General features: G+C 47.8%; 1 protein-coding gene and 1 long non-coding RNA gene across 9 annotated transcripts in view; one reads left to right on the top strand and one right to left on the bottom strand.

Moving 5' to 3' along the window:
- The window catches only part of LOC107322221, a 9,636-nt gene extending 8,852 nt beyond the window's left edge, over window positions 1-784 (bottom strand). Inside the window, exon 1 of one of the 2 annotated variants that reach the window (XR_001558870.2) lies at window positions 544-784. This is a non-coding gene — a long non-coding RNA (uncharacterized LOC107322221). The remainder of the gene's footprint in view (window positions 1-543) is intronic. The other variant, XR_004309278.1, reaches the window with a different exon arrangement.
- Window positions 785-883: 99 nt separating this feature from the next.
- Window positions 884-21,227, top strand: part of UNK (unk zinc finger) — a 40,130-nt gene continuing 19,786 nt past the window's right edge. For 6 of the 7 annotated variants that reach the window (XM_015880014.2, XM_015880011.2, XM_015880009.2 and 3 more), the window contains exons 1-6: window positions 884-1,091; window positions 16,177-16,386; window positions 17,725-17,901; window positions 18,281-18,411; window positions 18,547-18,682; window positions 20,230-20,347. In XM_015880014.2, the coding sequence (XP_015735500.1) occupies window positions 991-1,091; window positions 16,177-16,386; window positions 17,725-17,901; window positions 18,281-18,411; window positions 18,547-18,682; window positions 20,230-20,347 (873 nt within the window). In that variant the 5' untranslated portion in view covers window positions 884-990. Of the gene's footprint in view, window positions 1,092-1,648; window positions 2,577-16,176; window positions 16,387-17,724; window positions 17,902-18,280; window positions 18,412-18,546; window positions 18,683-20,229; window positions 20,348-21,227 lie in introns of those variants that run through there. The other variant, XM_015880010.2, reaches the window with a different exon arrangement.

Genomic DNA, 21,227 nt, shown 5'->3' with positions numbered 1-21,227 from the left:
TGTCCTGCTATTGTCAGCCCTTTCCAAGAGTTTACTCCCCTCCTGGGAGTAAGTTAAACCACGCGTTTAGGATCACCAAGTCCAATTCTACTCTGCATCAATATGGTGGCAGATAGGGCTGAGTCCTGCAGATGTATGGACTGAGCTGCCACCGTCCCACACAGTCAATGCTGCACCACAACGAGCAGCAATTCAAAGAGCACTTTGCCTCAATGGCACGGATCAGGCCTGAGAGTTTATCATTAACAACCAGCCAACCTTTGCCAAAGGGTTATATCACAAACCCCACACAATGAAGGGCTTTGCCATTGAAACGCTCTGTGCCCTGTATCGTGCAACCAGAGCAGCTGGAGGGAGCTGCCCCGTGTGGTGCAAGGGATCAAAGTCCCCCAGTCCCATTGGATCAGCTGGGAGCTCCCTGTGTGCTCAGCCGCCATTATCCACAACGCTCCGTGTCGGGCTGGGCTGAGGCCTGAGGTGACCTGAGGGTTCCGTGTCACCCTGAGGTAGGCCGTGAGCTTCAACCTTCATCCTCCTCCTCACCTTCCTCCTCTCCGTGTCGCTCCTCTTTCTCTTCCTCCTCACCCTCCTCTTTCTCAGCCCAATCCCCCGTTACAGGCCCCGTTTCAGGCCCCGTTTCAGGCTCCGTTTCGGTCCCGGTTCCCGTTTAGGCCGCATCCATGTCCCCCCACCGCCGGGGGGCGCCGTCGCGCTCTACCCCGAACTGCAATTCCCGTCGTCCCCTTCGCGACCGGAAACAACTTCCCCCGCCACCGCGAGGCGCTGCTGGGAGTTGTAGTTCCTCCTTCCCGGAAGTCGCCTCAAACCGCGTCCCGGGTTGGCGGAGAGCGCGCGCGCTGCCGGACTACAAATCCCACCTCACCCCGCGCACCGGGGCGGCAATGGCGGCGGCGGCGCCTGCGCAAGGCTCCCTCCGTGCGGACCGCGCAGAGTGAATAATAAAGGTCTCCCGGATCGGCGGTTGGAGGCATGTCCAAGGGGCCGGGAAACAGCGGCTCCGCCGCGGCCGGGCCGCCCAACTCCGCCAGCAGCGCGTTACAGGCGCAGCCCGAGAAGCCGCAGCACTACACGTACGTAACCACCGCTACCGCCAACAACACGCGCCTGACGTCAGCGTGCGGCAACGCGCCGAACCCGCGTACGGCTGCGAACGGCACCGGGACCGGAACCGGGACATGGGGGTGGGGGGGAACGGGGGGGAACGGGGCGAAACGGGGCCCTTCAATAGCGCCCGATGCCGCCACGCCCGGCATGCAACGGGGCACGGGGGGGCGGGGGGGCCGCGTTCCTTCGGGCCGCGGTGGGATGCGGCCTAAAGGGGGAATGGCGGTGTGTGAGCGGGGGAACAGCGCTGGGTTAACGGGGAAAGTCGGGTTTGGGGGCAGGGCGGGGGGGGGCAGTGAGGGTGGGACGTGATGTGGGCAATGAGAGCTCACCCATGGCAGTGATGTGGGGCTGTGCTGGCCCCATTGGGAGCTATGGGAGCAGTGAGGGCTGTGCTGGCCCCATTGGGCGGATGGGGCAGCAGTTGAGGGCTGTGCTGGCCCCATTGGGGGCTATGGGAGCAGTGAGGGCTGTGCTGACCCCATTGGGAGCTATGGGAGCAGTGAGGCGTGCTGGCTGGCCCCATTGGGAGCTATGGAGCAGTGAGGGCTGTGCTGGCCCCATTGGGAGCTATGGGAGCAGTGAGGCTGTGCTGGCCCCATTGGGAGCTATGGGAGCAGTGAGGGCTGTGCTGGCCCCATTGGGAGCTATGGAGCAGAGAGGGCTGTTGCTGGCCCCATGGGAGCTATGGGAGCAGTGAGGGCTGTGCTGGCCCCATTGGGAACTATGGGACAAGTGAGGGCTGTGCTGACCCCATTGGGAGCTATGGGAGCAGTGAGGGCTGTGCTGACCCCATTGGGGGCTGTGGAAGCGGTGAGGAGGGTTCGAGGAATGGAGGGAGCTCAGGTGTTGTCCCCTTGGAAGAATAAAGTTGGAGAGTGTTTGTAAATCAAGTGGTGAGCTGTGCTCCTTGTGCTGCCCACCTGTAGAACAGCACGCATCTCCCCTTCCCCTTTGCATGTGTTGGTACCCACCTGGTGCAGGAGGATGAAGGCTGTTTGGTGCTCACAGTCAGTGCAGATCTATGTGCCTCCTGCAGGGCTGTCAGCTGCACACCCAGTATGCACGATATCAGCTCTGCCATAGACTGAAGGCTAAAATCCCATGGTGAGAAGCAGCAAACCTCTGGCTCGCAGGTAGCTTTATTTCTGGTGGTGCTGCTGGTTAAAGTTTGACGGCACCATAGGAGTGAAGGAGGCAGAAGTGTGTGGACACAGCGGGTCCCTGGGCAGGGAAGTGGTGGTCAAAGTAAAGGGGAAAGCTCAAAATGAGGTGGAAAGGCTGCAGGGACATCAGATTGAGCACAGTAGAGATGGCAGTGTGGCTAAGTATGGCTGTGGAAATGAAGATATCAAAGATCAGGAAAGAAAGTGGAAGAAAGTTTGGGATATGGGAAGAGAAGGAGCAGCTGAAAAGGATAGAGGAGGAAACCAGAGCACTGTGGAACAAAGGTGATGGTGTAATTAGCTTTATTTCCGCAGGGGAAAAAGCACTTATTTGCGGATGGATGTTAAAAATAGTTCAGTGAAAACAGTTGGAGAAACAGTGGAACCGTATGTGAGAGATGGATGGGTTTGGGGCCGTGCTTTGGGAATGGTACAGTAGGTCACAACGTGCTGAAAACTCCTCCTGATAATAACACATGGGAACTTGGTGGTCGCTGATGTGAGAAAGTTCTATGTTGTCAAAATGTAAATATCCCCCCCCTCCCTTTTTCTTCCCCCCTATTTAAATGTACTTTGTTTCCATCAAGTGACATGAAGGTTATGAGTTGTAAACTCAAGGAAGCTGAATTATCTGCATGCTTTGTTGTTCCCTGGGGACAGGCAGCCTGGTACCGTGGATCTCTATCTTGGGAAGCGTGTGTTGTATTTATGTTCCATTTTCTGTGTTAGTGTCAGTTTTGAAGCTCTTGGTATTTGTGTGAGACTTCTGCCTAGTTCTTACTGCGGTGCTTTCTGTTGTCCAGCAGCCTTTCTGCTTATTCAAGGTGTACAACAAAATAAATCTGGACAGGGTAGAATTACTGATGATATCCTGCTCCCTTTGGTGCTGTTTGTTTGCTGAAGAGGAACCTAAAAACCCCCTTTGATTATGTCCTTGCTGGCTGTTGCAGGGATGCTCCTGGAGATGCTCTGATTCCACGCTTCCCTGTTGAATGATGAATGCTGTATTTCACACCTGACGATCTCTTATTCTGTTTGTGAGTTCAGCAGCTGCTGTTGCACTCATTGGGGTTATTGGATGGCAGGTCTGTGTGGGGCTGTTCCTTGTGGTCCCACAGCTGCTGGGGCAGGATGAGCTCTATGGGTGCAGACTATTCAGGTTGCTTTGGTCTATAGGATGTGTGCTGTGCTGCTCAGCAGGTTGTGTGCCCTGGGAAGCAGCTTTGCATTGGGGCTGTACCATCAAACCTCAAGTGATTATTGACTGGGTGCTGTTCTCAGCTCTGGCTGGTTGTTGCTTCGTGCATCTCCGTCTTTAATGTGTTATCTACAAATGCGAATAGAGGCCGAGCTCAAAGAAACTGAAAGCGAGCAATCAGTCACTTAGTGCTGTAGGTGCTGTAGCGCTTGGTTTTGGCACACTCTGTCCATTTGGCTGTCGCTGTTGTCATTGGTTTTCAGTCAGAGCGAACTCATTAATTGTGAATTATAAAGGCTGCGTGCGGTGCTGGGGTGTTTATTGATCACACGGAATTTAGATAAGTGCAAGCAGTGCTTTGTTTGCTGTGCATTCACCTGAAAGGCAGACGGCTTAATAACTCTGCAGGAAAGGAGATGTTCAGGTGATGACAAATTAACCCATTCAGTTAGAACAAAGCCGAATTCATTCTGGTCTGTTAAAAACACACTCATTCAAAAGCAGCATTGAAAATATTCCAGGTTAAGTTATAAACTCCTGAGCACGTAATAATGCAGGTCATCCCTATTGATGATCATTCTCTTGAGCGTGCAGGTTTTAAATACAAGCTGTTGTCCTGTGAACAGACGTGGAGCTGCCATATCCCTGCAGGCTGTGCCTTCACTCAAGGTCTGGGGGTGCATCCCATCCATCTCCATGCAGCAGCAGATCAGCTCTATGGCTGTTCCTTTGCAGTGTAAGAGGCAAAACCTTGTCTTCTTCATGAGGGGGAGGAAATGTGGGTAATTCCTGAAGGATTAATGCCCTCTGTGTTGTGCTCTGAGTGCATCCACGCTGCTGGTTGTGCCCTGATGGGCTGCACTCACCAGGGCTTTATCTTGCGATCTTTTTATACCAGCCACATGGAGGCAAAGGGAGCAGTGCACTTGAGCTTGAAGTGGTGGCTGAAATGAGGTTGATGGAATGCTGTGGTTGTAACTCAAATTAACTTTGTATCCGAGGCGTTCCTGTATCTGCCTGTTGGAGTAGCGCCTTGTCTGGTGGTTCTCAGCCCTGAGCAGGAACTTACAACAGCGACAGAAATGCAGAATGAAGAAGAAATAAGAACAAGATGATCACAGATGGATTTGATTCCAGCAAAGAGCTCGCAAGCAGGGCCTTAACTATCTCAAAATCTTGTGTTTATCACCCTGTGGAGATAGGAGAGAACAAAGTGAGCCAGTGCTTCTAAAGCAGGGATTTCCTATTGACCTGCTGCAGTGCTACCTGTGAGCATTGGTGCATCCCATCAGGTGAGCACAGGCTGCTGCTTCTGAAGGCTCTGGAGTTCCCTGAACACGAGTCCACCACAAACTGTTATTAGGAAATGCAAATAGTAACAGGAAGTTGGAAATATAAAGTGCTGGAGCGTTAACAGGAAGGGCTGCATTCACAGTATGTGCTGGCTATCGAGTGCCTGCACTGGAGCAGTCTGCAATGTGAAAGGTTGCGTTTTGGGGTTCTGAAAGCTGGCAGCTTTCAGTGCAGCTGTGCTGTGTGTTGTTAATTAATGCACGTGTGGCTGCTGGGGGGTATTTCTGCATTGTCTTGATGCAGGACTGGGGCTTGCTGCACTTAATGATGGGGTAGTTTGGGTGATCAGCATTGGCTGGGAATCGTGCCTTATGTTAATGCTTGCACATGGCTTTATTCTAAGGAGAGCTGTTTGTCTTCAGCACTTTAGTTCCTTTAGACCCACCAGAATGAGGCTTCTGATTTCCTATGAGGTGCTATGAGGAACATGGGGCTCTGCCCAACATCTTACTAAGAGCCAGAGATGTTAAATTGAATATAGCCATTAGGACACCAGCAGAAGGGCAGCTTACACTGACTTTGTTGTCAGCCTGTTGGTCAGCACTGCAAATGGATCTTTGTAGCGATAGTTATTTTATTAGGAGTGGATGCACCGTTGATTACAATGAAGTAATTATTTGAGTCTTTTTATCATTGCATGCCTAGAATTTCATTTTAGATTAAGAAACGCGTACTGAAAGGAAAACAGTTTCTTGGATCAACACCTGATGAATATCTGCAAAAGTCTGAATTGAAGTCGATATTGTTTTGCTTGTTAATCTCCATCTTCCACATGTCACCACAGTTAATAAAGAAGCAGTCAGCGCACACCCAACGTGCTGAGAGGCAGCTTTTCTCCTCTTCATTTCAATCAACCGGGAGCTTTTATTAATAGCTCTTTAATGTTACCATCATAACAGGAATAAAAGCAGCAGATGCCTCGGGGCAACCGTGCAGCTCTGCTGCAACAAAAAGAGTTTGCACGTCTAAAATATCTCGAGTGCTAACAGATTAGTTGGGATATGGATTAGTCACACTGCAGAGCTGTGCCGTAGCCTGGGCTTTGGCTCTGCTTCCCTGCTGGGCTGCTGTGCATCTCAGTGCTGCTCATGTACCTGGTGGCAGTGCTGTTTTGGACCTGCATCTACGTGCAGCTCTTGTGCAGTGTGGGAAGAGTCTGAAGTATGATGTGCTGAACGGGGAGGGAAATCAATGGGATGGCATCGATTCTTTAAAAGAGGCCAACAAGAAGAGCTGGCTGTTACCTTTGTGCTTTGGGATGCTGGTCTGTGCCTGCTGGATAACACTGTTTTTTGTTTCAAACTCAAACCAGAATGTGTCTGTTCACAAACATAAAGCTTTCCAGCGAGCTTTGCTGCACATCTGGTTGGCACTTCATCTGGAGAGAAGCAGATCCCATTTTGTGTTCAGATGAGGGCTGCTCTGGATAGGCCGTCACTCCTTGTGGAGCTTTGGTTTTTTGTATATGGTTTAGGATGAATTCAGATCTTCAAGCAGCCGATGCACCGTCTGAAAGCTGTTGTGAGGATGGGGCTGCAGTTGAGCTGGGAGCTGCTTGTTAAACCACAAAGGCTCTTGGTGTATACAGGGAGAGGGAAGGCCACCGTGTTTATTTCTCACGAGGTGAGACGCTGAGTGATAGCCTGAAAAAGGCTCATCAAAAGCTGCTGCAGAAAGCCCAAGCTGTGCGATATCTTGTGTGGAAACGAAGCTTGCTTTCTCATTCTGCCTTTGCAGATTCTTGTATGCGGGTTGTTTTGATTCAGGAAGATCACAGAGCAAGTAACAGTGCTTTTAGGGGAGCCCAGCCCTGTTCCCAGCCTCCACAAGTGTTTCTGCAGTTGCAAACTCTGGCTGAGCTTTGTTAGTGATTGAATGAATGGTGAGAGATGTACCACATGAAAGAACTTGACTGGAAGCTGTTATTTTAATTTTTACAGCCTCGAATGTCCACATACTGTTCAGATCTTGGCTCTTTTTAGTCTATTCCAGCAAACTTGATGAATATTAACTCCATATGAACTCTGCGTCTCAGTGGGCGTGCTCCATGTTTGGGATAAAGCCCAAGGGTGGATGTGTTTGCTGGGTCATTAGCAGTAAAATACTTGCCTGTATTTGAGTGGGGATTAAAGCAGGTGTAGACCTTTAACAGCATATATCTGCTCATCTTCAATACGTTTGAGGTTTCTTTGCTTAAATAGCTGCACTTAAGCCACGTTTAGTTGAAAAGCACTTAGCATCATAGGGTATCCCAGGTTGGAAGTGATCATTGAGTCTAATTCTTATGATCTCCAGCACCTGAGCAGGCGCTGTATGGAAGGAATGGTCCTACAGGTGAATAGGGTGCAGAGCAAAAGCACATCCCACAGAGCAGGGAGGGTTGTTTGAGTTAGGGTCGAGCTGTGCTTGAAAACAGAAGCTTCCTTTAGGCACAGCTGTGTTGTTTCCATAAGCTGACAGTGTCAAGTTGGGAATACGACGTTTAAACTGGGGGGGGGATTGGATGTGTTTTCAAACCATTGCATGAGCTATCTGAATGAATGCTGAGCTCTTGTCAAATAATGTATGTTTGTGGCCAGCTGATTTGGAGATCCAATAACATGAGATGTAAATGTCAGCTTCACGTTGAGCTCTGGATGCTGCTGAATGGCCGGGCTGGATGTGGCTCTGTGCTGCTGGTTGGTGACCCTGCACACAGCAGGGGCTTGGAGCTGGATGAGCACTGTGGGCCTTTTCAATCCAGGCCGTTCTGTGATTCTCTGAATGGCTTTGAAGGGAAACACGGGTCTGAAACACGCAGTGATTCAATGTTTGAATGCTCCCTCCTTGGACTGTTTTAGTTAATAAGGTGAAAGCTCTTGTGTAAAGAGTCACTTGGGTTGAACTGAGGTTTATTGTTACGGATTGGACATGATGCTTTCATGGTCTGCTGGAACAACAGGTTTCCAATTTTTAAAGAGAGCAGAGGCCAGAATAAAAAAAGAGACTGCAATGATTAAACTCATCTGGTTTGAATGACACAGCCCTGTGTAGCCATCCATGCCTGAGGGGTACACGGCTCCAGGGAAACACAACAAGCGTCTCTTTTAGCAGGGATAGGGAGGTGATTGTCCCTCTCTACACGGCTCTTGTGAGGCCCCATCTGTTGCACCGTGTCCAGGTGTGGAGCCCTCAGTACAAGAAAGACATGGAGATTTTGGAAAGGGTCCAGAGGAGGGACAGGAAGATGATCAGGGGCTGGAGCACCTCCACTATGAGGACAGGCTGGAGGGAGGTTGGGTTTTTCACCTGGAGAAGGAGAGATGTTGCCGGTGACCGAGGTGACCTCATATGCCAGCCTTTCCAATTACCTGAAGGAGACACTTACTCTTCCCTTAAACTCTTAGGAAAGGGCTTGACAATAGCAGAGGACACGAGGGGAATGGTTGAAGTTAAAACGGAGGGAAGATTTAGGTTGGATGTTAGGGGAAGCTTCTTCACTAGAGAGTGGTTTAGCCCCTGGAACAGGCTTGCCCAGTTGAGGTTGTGGATTGTCCCCGTGCCTTGGAGGTGTTAAGCCAGGTTGGACGGGGCCCTGGGCAACCTGATTCTAGGAAAGTGGTATGTTTGGTGCGCCCTTGCCAGGCAGGGCGGTGGGACCTACCAATGATTCCTTGAGGTCCCTTCCAACCCGGCTCATTCTGTGATTCCCTCAGCCCCACAGGCTGTGATGCAATGGGAACCCAGTGCAGCTCACATCTTGGTGCTGGCAAACGGGATGTGATCAATGAGTGCTGATCTTTATCGAGTTAACTCCGAGCTGAAAGCCTCAGCTCGCTTTCATCATCAACACAGAGCGTTGGGGAGCTCCCCTAACTGCAGCCTGGTAGTTGTCTCAAAATGAAGCCGTTTTTTGGCTGTGATTCTGGAAACCGAACCGTGTTTTGCCTGTAGCTGGCACAGCGCTGCCATCCTGCGATGCCTTGGCACCGTGCTGCAGGGGCTCGTTGTTTTTTTGTTGTTTTCTATGTACAGACAAGAACCAACAGTTGGATGTTTTGTTTTTCTCATTGTAGAATTTCACGCACGTTTCTGACAGTTGCCAGTGTTTTATTTTTAGAACGGACGTGGTTATTTTTAGCAGTCAATTAACGTTCTCATCTATAACGTGATGCTGCTGTATCGTTCTTTCCTTGCAGTTTAAGTGAATTACTTGCATTGCTTTCTAGTCTGCTTTGAAATCCAATTGCAATAGCAACCACGTTTACTTCAATATGACTGTTGGATGTTTTTGTTGCTTTTCTATCTTTAGTTCTCTGTAATCCAGCAGTTTGTGCTTTATCTCCTGTGACACGTTCTATTCGTTAGCATTTATTCTAGGGGGAAGTTTCTCACCCAGAGGGTGGTGGTGCCCAAGGTTGCCCAAGGAGGCTGTGGATGCCCCATCCCTGCAGGCAACCAAGGCCAGGCTGGATGTGGCTCTGTGCAGCCTGGTCTGGTGGTTGCTGACCCTGCACACAGCAGTGGGTTGAAACTGGATGATCATTGTGGTCCTTTTCAACCCAGCCCATTCTATGACTCTATGATGATTAAGCTCAGAGTTCAGCTTAACTTACCAGATCAATCAGGTCTCTAGGAAAAGGAAAACTCAAGTGCTGCCTACTTATTCCTGCAGTAGAACTGGGGGGGCAACACACCCATTGTGAGCTATGGATGTACACACTCCATAGCTCACAGTCATCTTTGTGGTCATGAAGGTGCACAGTGAGTTATATATGAACTCTAAATCAAAAACACCCAAACACCTCTGCAACAAATCGAGCCCGACTTCATGCATCTGTAATAAGTCTCTCCAACTTTCGCTTTCTTTTTTTGCCCTTAGACTGACGTTATTGTCAGGCTCTAATGGAGAAGGGGAAATCTAACAGCTTTCAAGTCACCCGGCGCTGTCAGCTGTGTGACCTTATTCCAGTTGATGCTTCAATTTATTTAGGTGATAAAGAAAACACTGGGCCATGTGAAGTCCATCTCCTTGACAGATGGGAGCTCACTCAAACTATGTCCTCATCCTTCTTTTCCTTCCCCACATTCAGTCAGCCCTTAGTTTTTAGAAAGAAGTCCATATATTTTTATATAGTTGGAGCTGCGTATCATTTTCCCTCTATCAATAAGGATATGTTAAACAAAAGGTGCGTTAGTCGGGTTTTTATTGACTGTGCTGTTGGTATAAGTAGATTCTGTCATGCACCGCTGGCTCATTTCAATTGGAATAGCACAGTTCAGTAAAGGAAAATAATTGAGTCGTGGGTTTCTTACTTAAAGTGTGTTAGATATCATCTTTTGTAATACAATTTTATGAGGGTGAAATGAATTTAGAATGGGCTGAGTGGACTTGGGGGGCAGATGGTGATGAGTGGACTTGGGGGGCAGACTGAGAGTGGGGTCTCTATGGGGCTCTATGGGGTCTCTATGGGGCTCTATGGGTCTCTATGGGGTGTCTATGGGTCTCTATGGGGCTCTATGGGGTCCATATGGGGTTTAATGTTGGCCTATGGGACTGGACTTGGGGGGCAGAAGGCGATGAGACGACTTGGACTTGTGGGGCAGAATAAGGGCACCTTATATGTGGGGCAGAGTGACCTGAATGTACTTGGGGGGCAGAAGGTGATGAGAGCACTTGGGGGGCAGGATGCGATGAATGGACTTGGGGGGCAGAAGGAGATGGTGGCACTTGGGGGGCAGAATAGGGGTACTGGACTTGGGGGGCAGAATGAGCTGAATGGACTTGGGGGGCAGAAGGTGATGACTGGACTTGGGGGGCAGAATGAGCTGAATGGACTTGGGGGGCAGAATGAGGGCTCTGGAGTTGGACTTGGGGGGCAGAAGGACACAACTGGATCTGGGGGGCAGAGTGAGGCAGTGGACTTGGACTTGGGGGGCAGAAGGAGATGAATGGACTTGGGGGGCAGAAAGAGGGCAATGGAGTGAGCTGGACTTGGGGGGCACACTGAGATCTTCCATACATAGAGACTTAGAGATAAAGCGCATTGAATTAGAAACATCTCTATCTGCTGTTAGTTATTCTCTCTGAGTTTTGCAGTGCTGCCTTGCGGACGGTCAGTTGGGTCAGAATGTTGGGTTCACGTCAGATCATTTTATCAGCGTTAGCACAAACTGCTCATTTAAACTTTGGAAGCAAAACTGGCAGCGTGTTTTTTTACTCCCTTTCCTGTGCTGAATTAGGGAAACCTGCAGCAGCTGAGCTTCCAATGAACAGCAGCAACCACAGTCATTGGGGCAGCAGAATCCAGGAGGGTTACAGGCTGTGTGTGTGTGTGCATGAGCCGGGACCATCTCTTTGCCTTGAGGTCTGTGGCACAGCCCTGTGTGATCCCATTGGGAAGAGCAGGATGTGACTGGTGCACAAGTGCCAGCAAAGAGCCCGCGGTGTCCCCGTGTACTTTGATGCCTGTAAAATTGTATTTATTTTTGCTGTTATTTCTTCTGTTGGGAGAAGCAGAGAGGAGGGACTGAAATGAAGGCTAATGGCATGCGAGCGTTTTCTTCCTCATCTCTGAAATCTCATCAGGAAGTTTCATGTTTGTTTAAAAACAAAACAAAACAAAAAACCCCTGTAGCTCTATTTACAGACTCCTTGGCTGGATTTAACTCTGTAGGGCTTTTTTTGGAAAGCCCAGTGCATCCATTGTATCTAACTCATAATGATTCCCATGTCAGCAATGAAGTGGAAGCGTGCACGCCAGGCTGGGCTGCTCAGAAGCAATCAGAGCAATCAGACCTGGGCTGATTTCTGTGTGCCCTGGGCTGGTTTCATGCTGGAGCTGCAGGGATGGAGCCTCATGGACACGATGTGTTGCTCCCAGCTCCAACTGTGTGCTCATAGAGAGCAGCCCCTGCTCTGGGCTTACACCAAGATAAACAGCACTGGGACCAGCTGCTGTTAAGGGTGTGTTGGTGCTGTGTATGGATGTAAACACACACCTATGAACAACAAACCTACATGATACCAGAGCTCAATCTTGCTGTTATCCTACTTTTACAGGCACTGCCTTAGTCTGGATTAGCCGCACAATTATCTCATGGCTGGCGCTGTGGTGTCATCCTGCTGCAGAGGGTTTAGGTCCAATTGAATAACCTCAGTGCTCTGTTGGATCTTCAGATGGATTTTAGTGGGGCTGCAAAGGTGAGGAGCCAATGTTGGAAGATTTCAAGTCGGACAGTGTTAGTGTTATGGGAAGAACAGGGATTTGGAAGTGGCATTTTTTTTCTTCCTTCTTTTCCATGTTTTCTCCCCAGCCTTTCTAATCCCTCTGCTATAAAGCAGAGATTTCTCCCTTGGCGTCGCTGCGAGTCCTGCAGTGATTTCAGGGAGCTCTGGGTGAGGCTTTTAACAACGAATTGAGAGCTCAGCTCCCTTCAGGTCTCACCAATGCATTTCCTGGACTGAGCTCACACCAATGCATGCATCACTGCAGGAAGTTTGGCAGGTTTGCAGCCCTGGGTGCAGGTAGTTCAGTGCTGAGCTGCCTGGGCACAGCAAGCAGCAATTGCAAGCAGGGCAAGGCTGCAGATACTGAGTTTGAAAACGAAGCTGCTCAGAATTTCTTTATGCTTTCCTCTTTTTAAAGCTGTTTAGTGATGTTTGGAAGCGTGTATGTATGTATTTTATTTTTCAGCTTCCTCTTGCTCTTCTTTGTCCCTGCAGCTGTGGCAGAGGGAAGCTGCCCGCAGTGCTGGCTGCAGACACTTGCAGTGCTGGGAGCACTTGGTGGTTCCCCCACAGCGTAAATTACAGGCAGTAATTACGGCTCTTTCCCACTTCCCACCCCCAGAGGAAGTGGAACGATCTTTTATCCTCCTTAATACTTTGCTCCTCCTTTAGCCTCTGGTTGCTCACAAAGTTAGTTTAACAACCTCTTGTTTTCCTAGTGAAAGAAATCTTCATTTCCAGTGGTGTCCATCCTGTTGCCTGCGTGCTTATTTCAGCCCAGTGACTTTGCTGTGTGTTCTTCTGGGTCATAAATAATAAGCTGTGGCTTATTTGTTTAGAATTGCATTTGTCTTTGTTAAATAGGAATCAGAAATGATAAGGGTTCCTCCAGGAACGTGGGTGTTGCTGTTGACATAACGTGGTATCAGAAGATGATGCTGTGTGCTCATCATAACATAGTAACAGAAGATGATGCTGTGTACTCATCATAACGTGGTATCAGAAGATGATACTGTGTGCTCATCATAACGTGGTAACAGAAGATCGTGCTGTGTGCTCATCACTTGGAAATGCCCCATCCATACACATACAAATGGAAGTGCTCCTAAAGTGCCTTAAACAAATGAATCTTGTGCCTTTTTAAGCTAAATATAGGAGTAACTCCTGTGTGAAATAAGGGTAAGAATGGCTGCCCCTCGTGTGTCTATGTGAGAGCTTTAGGGAGAAGTTGAGAAATACAAGCTACAGTTGTTAGAGTTCCCCTTCCTGCAAAGCATGGGGCTGATGTGCACTGAAATACGTGCAGTGAAATACGTGCTGCTTCTCTGCGTGTTTGAAGGGTTGAAATTCCTTTTCTTAACTTCATTGGGAAAATACCTGCGAGGGCCACGTGCAACAGGAGGATCTGTGTGTGTTGTGTGTGTTTCTGTTTGGAGCCTGTGCAGAGAGATCACTGAAATATTAATAGCACATCTAGGCTGTGTGTCCTTCCTCTGTTCCCAAAGCACGAGGGTTGAACGTCTTCCCTATATTTTAATACAAAGTGGTTGGGTTGAGTGGCCTGTGTTGTCCCAAAGGAGCCCAAACTCACTTCATCAATCAAGAAAACACAGGGCTGTGAGGCACTTTACCATTCAGGCCATTGTGGAGGAGGGTAATTTGAAACGTTATAGTGGGCTGAGAAAAGAAAAAGCTGAAGCAGTGATTGAAAGGCTTGAAATGTTATTTCAATGTCGGAGTTAATGTGGCAGTGCTGGTTTTCCTCTGTTGGGCTCCATGGTGGCTGGTGGGGTTTGGCAGCACCTGTTGGCAGGCTTTGCTTTGAAATTAAGAGCGAGAGGTGGTTTATTTAATAGGCAGCATTAAAGAATGAGTTTCTGATGAAGCAAGTTAGGTGTTAAACACTTCTCAGGTGAGCCATTTACTGATGTAATTATCTCTCATTTACATTATAATAAATGTTTCCCCAGGGAGTTTAGCCAGTCATGAAATGCAATTAATTTTCAAATGCTCTTCAGCAACAATTGATGCTCCAGAGACCCAAATCCCTCAGCAATGTGTGCGTTTTTAACCTCACCCGCTAAAGGGAAGCTGTTTCAGCTTGGCTGATCATGCAGTTTTAATGTTTCTTTTAAGGCTTTTCTGTTTCTTCCTTTTGTGTTTTGTTTTTTTAGCAGTATTTCATAAAAGCCTGTCTCTTGCTAAAGGACTGGAGTGTTGGACTTGATGCCTTGTACTTGGGTTGTTTGGGTCTGACGTATCCCCTTGGTTTCCAAAGAACAGACAGCCAGGAGTTGGACTCAATGATCCATGTGGGTCCCTTCCAACTTGGGATATTCTATGAACTTAATCTCTCCAAGGTGTGCATGGAGATATATGGATGGAAGGTGCCCATGGATTGGTGACCTCGCAGTGTCTCTGCAGAGCAGTCTGAGATTGTGCAAGTTTCATTGTACCATCAGAGGATCACAGAATGGTTGGGTTGGAAGGGTCCTCTGCCATGGTCTGGGTGCCCAGGGCCCATCCATGGCCTCAGGCACCTCCAGTGATGGAACACCCACAGGTCTGGGCAGTGCCAGGGCCTCACTGTGCCCTGGGTAAGGAATTTCTTACTCATACCTCATCTAAATCTTCCCTCTGGTACTGAGCCTTAGTCCCCGTGCAGCTGTTCCAGGGCTCCTGGTCAGCCCTGAACCTTTGTGGGTGGAGGGCAAAGCACAGCCCACGTGTTTAGAGGTCGAGAGGAAGGAATACTGACTAAATCCACTGTAGGAGCGCTCTTGCCACTGATATTCTCTCCTCACAGCCAACAAATAAAATCACTTTTGTTGGATATGTGCATTTTCCTGGGGCTTTCTTGTCAGCCAGGGGTAAGGAGGAAAGGATGCTTTATTTACGGATGTTGCTTTCTGAATGAGTCTAGTATGCTGTCATCTGTAAATACATCTTCAGGCGTATTTCCGTTTATTTCGAGCCATGAGAGATGATATCATGTGGGGATGAATACTTCACAAATTCCTGAGCTCCGTTGTGTTGTCTCAGTGGACACGTATTGCTCCGAACCAATCCTTACCTGCTCTTACACCACCCTGTTGCTTCCAGCAGAACCCCAGCACTTCTTCTGCCCTACAGATTGCATTACTCAGTGCTTTTAACAGACCTCCAATGATAAGAGCCCAGAAGGTGATTGCTGTGTGCCCCCTGTGTGCCCCCTGTGTTGCTCTTGGAGCTTCACCTGGTGGGATTTGGGTCCCCCATCTATCCATGCATTCCCTACAAATACAGCCCATGGGTTTCAGGCCCTGTGGATTTTGTAAGCACCTCTGCACAGATCGCAGTCAGATCATCGTGTTGATCTAAACCATTTTGTAATCCTCTACAATCTGGGTTTAAAGGCTGTTATTAGTGTCACAAATAAAAGCTTGTGACTTCTTTAGTTCGCGGGATGAAAGGAGGCACGTATTCCCTGAGAGTGACATATGGAAGTAAAGCAACACAAGCATCCAGGAGGGTTAGATGTTATCCCCGTCCTCAGGAGCGAGTCCTGAAGTCACAAGACTGCAGCAGAGAAATGGATTGATGTTATCCTTGTGGTTGACCCTGTGCCTGAAGGAGGAAATAAGATAAACCAGGTGGAAAAGGGAGGAAAGAAGTTTCTTATCTCTGTATTTATTTACATCTTTTTCTTGTAGTAACTTGAAGCTTTAAACTTGGAATTGCGGTTTGTGGGTTTTTTTTTTCCTATCTGGGCATACATCTCTAAGTAAGGCAAACCCTTGTTACCCCAATGGATCTCCATGTCAGAGCTGAGAGTGGTTGGAAAGGGGCTCAGGAGTTGTATTTTCTCACAAGCTGTTCCCAAATTTAGTGAAATGCCTCTTTGCAATGATTCTGAAGGACACCATAGGAAGTGATTTCAGCTGCCTTTAGCACTGATGTTTGGGCTGACCGAGCTGGGCTCCGCTGTGCCCCTTACAGGCAACCAGCAGCCTCCAGCTCTGGATGAAGGTATGCTGGGTGCATCTCAGGTGCTGCTGGCCTGGCATTGACTCTGAGGGGAACTGAGTGTTACCTCCAACCTTCAGCCCTGTCCTGAAATCCTGCTTTTGCTTTTCTGCCTGCAGTTACCTGAAGGAGTTCCGCACGGAGCAGTGCCCTCTCTTTGTGCAGCACAAGTGCACCCAGCACCGACCCTACACTTGCTTCCATTGGCACTTTGTCAACCAGCGTCGTCGCAGATCTATCCGCCGTCGGGATGGGACGTTTAACTACAGCCCTGACATTTACTGTACCAAGTATGACGAGACCACAGGAATCTGCCCAGAAGGAGACGAGTAAGTGAAAACTGCACCCTGCTCTGCTGGCATGAGGCTTTTGGGATCAGTCCAGGTGATGATTCCAGCCAGGTCCTGTAGAGGATGAGGCAAGTCAGTAGCAAAGCAGCTTTGTAACATACCTACCATGAGAACAGATGTAAAAACTGTCATAACAATCCATGTGTGCCCGGCCTGCTGCAGTGATGATGCTAAGAGCGAAGGGATTGTTTTGTTGGGTCATCCCTTGTCGTGACAGTGGTAAGCTGAAGTGGAGCAAGATGTGAGGGTTTCTGCTGTATATGTGGCCATTTCCAGCAATTAAAGGGTTAACCCAGTAATACAACTTCACCCACGTGACAGATATGAAAGATAAATAGTGTAGTCAAACTGTGGTCAAATATAGAGAGTGTTTTATATAGAGATGCTATAGAAAGATGGAATTTCAGTTCGCTTTCTTTGTGCCAGTACAAACACACACAGAAAAAAAGCTCTTTATTGGGAAAACAATATTTTTTTGCCCAATTAAGTAAAGTTCTTGTGGCTGCAGCAAAATGGAATAAATCCCCAGCCTGAGGCCTCTTTCAGTGCTTTCTTCCTTGTTACAAGAGAGCTGGAAGGGACTGGAAATACAACATTTGGGGGGGTTTTGGCTTCTAGGTCACTGCTTCATACCTGGCTCAAACTCAACAAATGAAAACTGATGCTATCTTGAAACTCTTTGCTGGCTTAGTGTTAGCTTAATGCTGCAAATATGAATTTTGCCTATTCCATCTCTTTCTGTTCGTATTTCTCAGTGTAAATGGTACTTTCTTTGCCTCAGAGGGGGAAACAAAACATCAGTTAAAGTGATAGTGTTGTGATTCTCCTTCCTTGTCCTGCGCTCTGCACAAAGGGTGCATTCCAACCCGCACAAGACTATGATACTATGATATGATACTATGATCTGGCTATAGATAGACTGTTGCAGCCCTGTAGCATCAGCAGGAAGCAGTAACAGCATGAAGTCTAGATGGGCTGCTGAGGAAATGGTATGTGCCATGTGATGTCCCTTCAATCATGGCTGGTATATCATGACAGTGTCCTTGCTCTTTCCAGATCCCTGGCAGTTATTAGGCTAGAATAACAAGCTGCTGCTGGCTTAATAATCCAGTTGTCTGCTTGGGAGGGAAGCCATTATATACTGTGCAGTGGCAGATTTAAGGGTTCTGTGTAATGTTGAAAGGCACAATATAAGAGAGTGGGCAAAAGCGTGTCAACTTACAGCATCCTTTATCATCACTGTGTCTCCCAGTAATGTTGAGTTCACTAGCAGTGTGACTGAAGTTTGGCTTTTCTTCCCTTTCTTCTGTACCTCAGGTGTCCCTTCTTGCATAGAACTACTGGAGACACGGAGAGGAGGTATCACTTACGCTATTACAAAACTGGAATCTGCATCCATGAGACAGACTCCAAGGGAAACTGCACCAAGAACGGAGTCCACTGCGCTTTTGCTCATGGGCCCCATGATCTACGCTCTCCAGTCTATGACATCAGGTTAGTAGAGCTTAGGGCTCTTGCTGTGCCCGGATGACTGAAGGACTGTTCTGCTTCTCCAACTACTTAGTGTTGGGGTGAGGATGATGCATCCATTCCTATTAAGGCAAATCTATGGGAGGATCCTCAAAATGGGGGGAGGGAGCACACTTAAGCAGTGGAGACTTGTGGGTGAATCAAGAACGGTGCATCTGGAATTGCTTGGGAATGAAGCATGTATTGCAGCTGCTGTTTGATAAAGATTATTCTGCCCAAAATAAAAAGTATGAATTAAATGTACCCACTTAAGGATTTGTTGCTGTGTTGATATCACAGTTTTACTATATGCTTATCCGTCTCTTCATCTACTCAATCTATCTGTTGTTCACTTAACACCAAGGGAGCTTCAGGCCATGGAGGCTTTGCAGAATGGTCAGCCTACATCAGAAGGTGGCATAGAGGGTCAATCTGCAGTTGCTGCTAGCCATGCTATGATAGAGAAAATACTCAGTGAGGAGCCAAGGTGGCAAGGTGAGTGTCAGTTGAGCTCTGTGGGGCTGGGAAGGTCTGGGGTTTTTTTTTATGGATTATATGCTCCTTTCAAAGCTTTTGTGCATTAAATATAGATCGTGGTAATCTCCGACTAACTGGTTGTATTTCTTGCAGATACAACGTATGTATTGGGAAATTATAAGACAGAGCAATGTAAGAAGCCTCCTCGCCTCTGTCGCCAGGGTTATGCCTGTCCGTACTATCACAATAGCAAAGACAGAAGAAGGAGCCCAAGAAAACACAAATACAGGTACCCTGGTCCTGGGTCTTCTGTTTCTCAGCTGAGTACTGAGGTCCAGAAGGAGTCTGTAAGGGGAAGGATCTGGGAGTTTCTCAGCCAGACCATATATTAGTGTGCCGTCAAGGTGTTTCCTGACAGTTAGGGTGGGCTGTTACTTCAGTCTGGGAGATAGGGTAACAAAAGAAGTACTTCTGCTTTAAAGGTGAAGCAGGGTCTCTAATAATTAACTGTTGCTAAATCATGTTACAGCTCTGGTTTTCTAGTAGATAGTATCTGTGTTAGTCTACCCCTTCCCATATAAACTCTTATTTTAAAATAAGCTGTGCAAGAAAGAAACTCACAGAACCATTGAGCTGCTGCTTGTTGTATGTGCCTGGTGATGGGGATCGTGAGGCACAGTGTGACCAGTACTGTGGCTGGACGTGCATTCCTAACCAGATGCTAAAAACTGCTTTTGAGGCACTGGGGTGTTCTCATCACTCAGCTGTCACTGGATTTTTCAGCATGTTGTGTCTCCCTGAACAAGTTTCATCCAAGTTATAGGTCTGTGTTTCCTCTGACACAACAAAACTTTTGTTGAGGTTTCAGTGGGGTTTTTCCTTAGTTCCTTTTTGAAAAACATAAGAGCAGTCCAGAAAGTAAGGAGAGAAAATGCATGGAAGTTCTCACTTCCCTTCTCTACCCCCAGCATTCACAGAAATTCTTGAATCCTTACAGAAGTCCTATATTTAAAAACAATAATTAAATATATATATATATATATATATATATATACACACCAAAGGAACGTTAATCCAAACAAAATTGGAATTCTAAGCCAGTTTTCAAGCAGCCGCCACGTGCTTTCTGCCCCTGTCTGGTCCCTTTGGGAAGGGGAGAGGAGAAAGCTTCTCCCTTCCTGATCACTGCTTACTTCTGTGTTGCTTTCCCCACCCCCAGCTGATGTGACTGCCTCTTCTGTGTAAGCATCTGCTGCTGCTATCTGCTTCCCTCTGCTGTTGTTTGAGGGAATGAGTAAGAGCATAAAGAGCAGAGGAAGTAGGTCACAGCAAGAATTCAGACCTGGGAAACAGAACAGTTCCAAGCTGGGAGAAAGAAAATGGGTTTGCCTTTTCCCCAGTGACCTGACTCAGCCCCTTTTCCACATGGCCAGACTACAACCCTGGAAACATAGCACTATAAGGGTATTATATGTTTTGGGATTAGCCAATTAACTTAGTAGCTTTCTATGAATGTACGGTTCTGAAAGAGAAACCAGACCAAGCGTCTCTGACACTAATCACATCAGCTGCTAATTTTGCTAAGTTGCATTGGTTCCGGTTGTATTCAGTTTCAGGTGAGAACTAAGCCATGCTTCTTTCATTGAAAAATAGGAAGAGAGGGAGGACGGTGCAGTAGCAGCATTGTGGGGGCAGGGAAGCAGCAATAAGCCAAACAGATTGTGCAGCTGGTGGGGGGGGTGTGGGCAGCTCAGCCTATTTGCTGATTGAGGAAGCAAAGCTCAAAACATGTTAGTGTATCTAATACAGTCTATCACTACCTCCTTGTTTACACAGATCTTCACCTTGTCCCAGTGTGAAACATGGAGATGAGTGGGGAGATCCTAGTAAGTGTGAAAATGGAGACTCGTGCCAATACTGCCACACTCGCACAGAACAGCAGTTCCATCCAGAGGTACAGTAACCTCCTCAGACCACTGGGTAGCTGAACGGAAAAGCAAACGTATTTCAGGCTGATGAGATGCATAAATGTGCCAGCTGGGAGAGTGTGTGGGCTGCTTGCAGTGTGGTCCTGGGATTCAGAGGAACTGCATGTTGGAAGCTCAAATTCAGCTGCTTGACAGAGGTGCCTTTTCATTCGGTAGATTGGATGGGAAGGGGTAAGAAAAGTGGGTGAAAATGCAGGTGTGAGAGCAGACTACTGGGTTGGGGATTGAAAACATGGTGTGGATTTTAAGCATCTGTTTTTGTGAGGAAAATTCTTCATTGGTGATGGTTGCACTAAGCAGTAAATACCCACAAACTGATACTGAAAGCAACCACACTCTGAGTGAGCGTGCTCAGAGCACTCCAGTATCCTTACGGAATGTGTAATTGAGACCTTGTCCTGGTCTGCTTCATGTTACAGTGTTGAAAAGCTCTGTTGGGCCTGTATCAGCAAAGTAACCATTGCCACTGCCTGTCAGACCTGGGGAGGGGAACAGTCCATTTCATAAAGTCATTGTCAATGGTTTGTCTTTCTTGCAAATGTGGCCGTAGCTTTCTGTGCTGTTACCTGTCAACTGTTTCCTACCTTATACCACTTCATTGGAGCTGCAAATGAGACTGAGAGTTGATGGCAAATGGTGATCTTTGGGTGAACTGACTGTGATGGGGTTTTCTTTGCGTGAGCTTAACTGTAATGGGCATATTTTGGTGTTTCCATAACCATAGTGGGTTTTTCTTTCTTCAAAGCAAAGCACTGAAGTGGTCGCCCTGAAATCTGTTGGCCTCGGTGCCTTTTATCTGTGTTTCTATTTTGCTGTTGAGTCTCTTTGTAGTACTTTTGTACCTGG

Source organism: Coturnix japonica, chromosome 18 (genome assembly GCF_001577835.2).
Source record: "Coturnix japonica isolate 7356 chromosome 18, Coturnix japonica 2.1, whole genome shotgun sequence".
In the NCBI taxonomy this organism is placed as follows: domain Eukaryota; kingdom Metazoa; phylum Chordata; class Aves; order Galliformes; family Phasianidae; genus Coturnix; species Coturnix japonica.
This window is presented reverse-complemented; position numbering and strand designations above follow the sequence as displayed.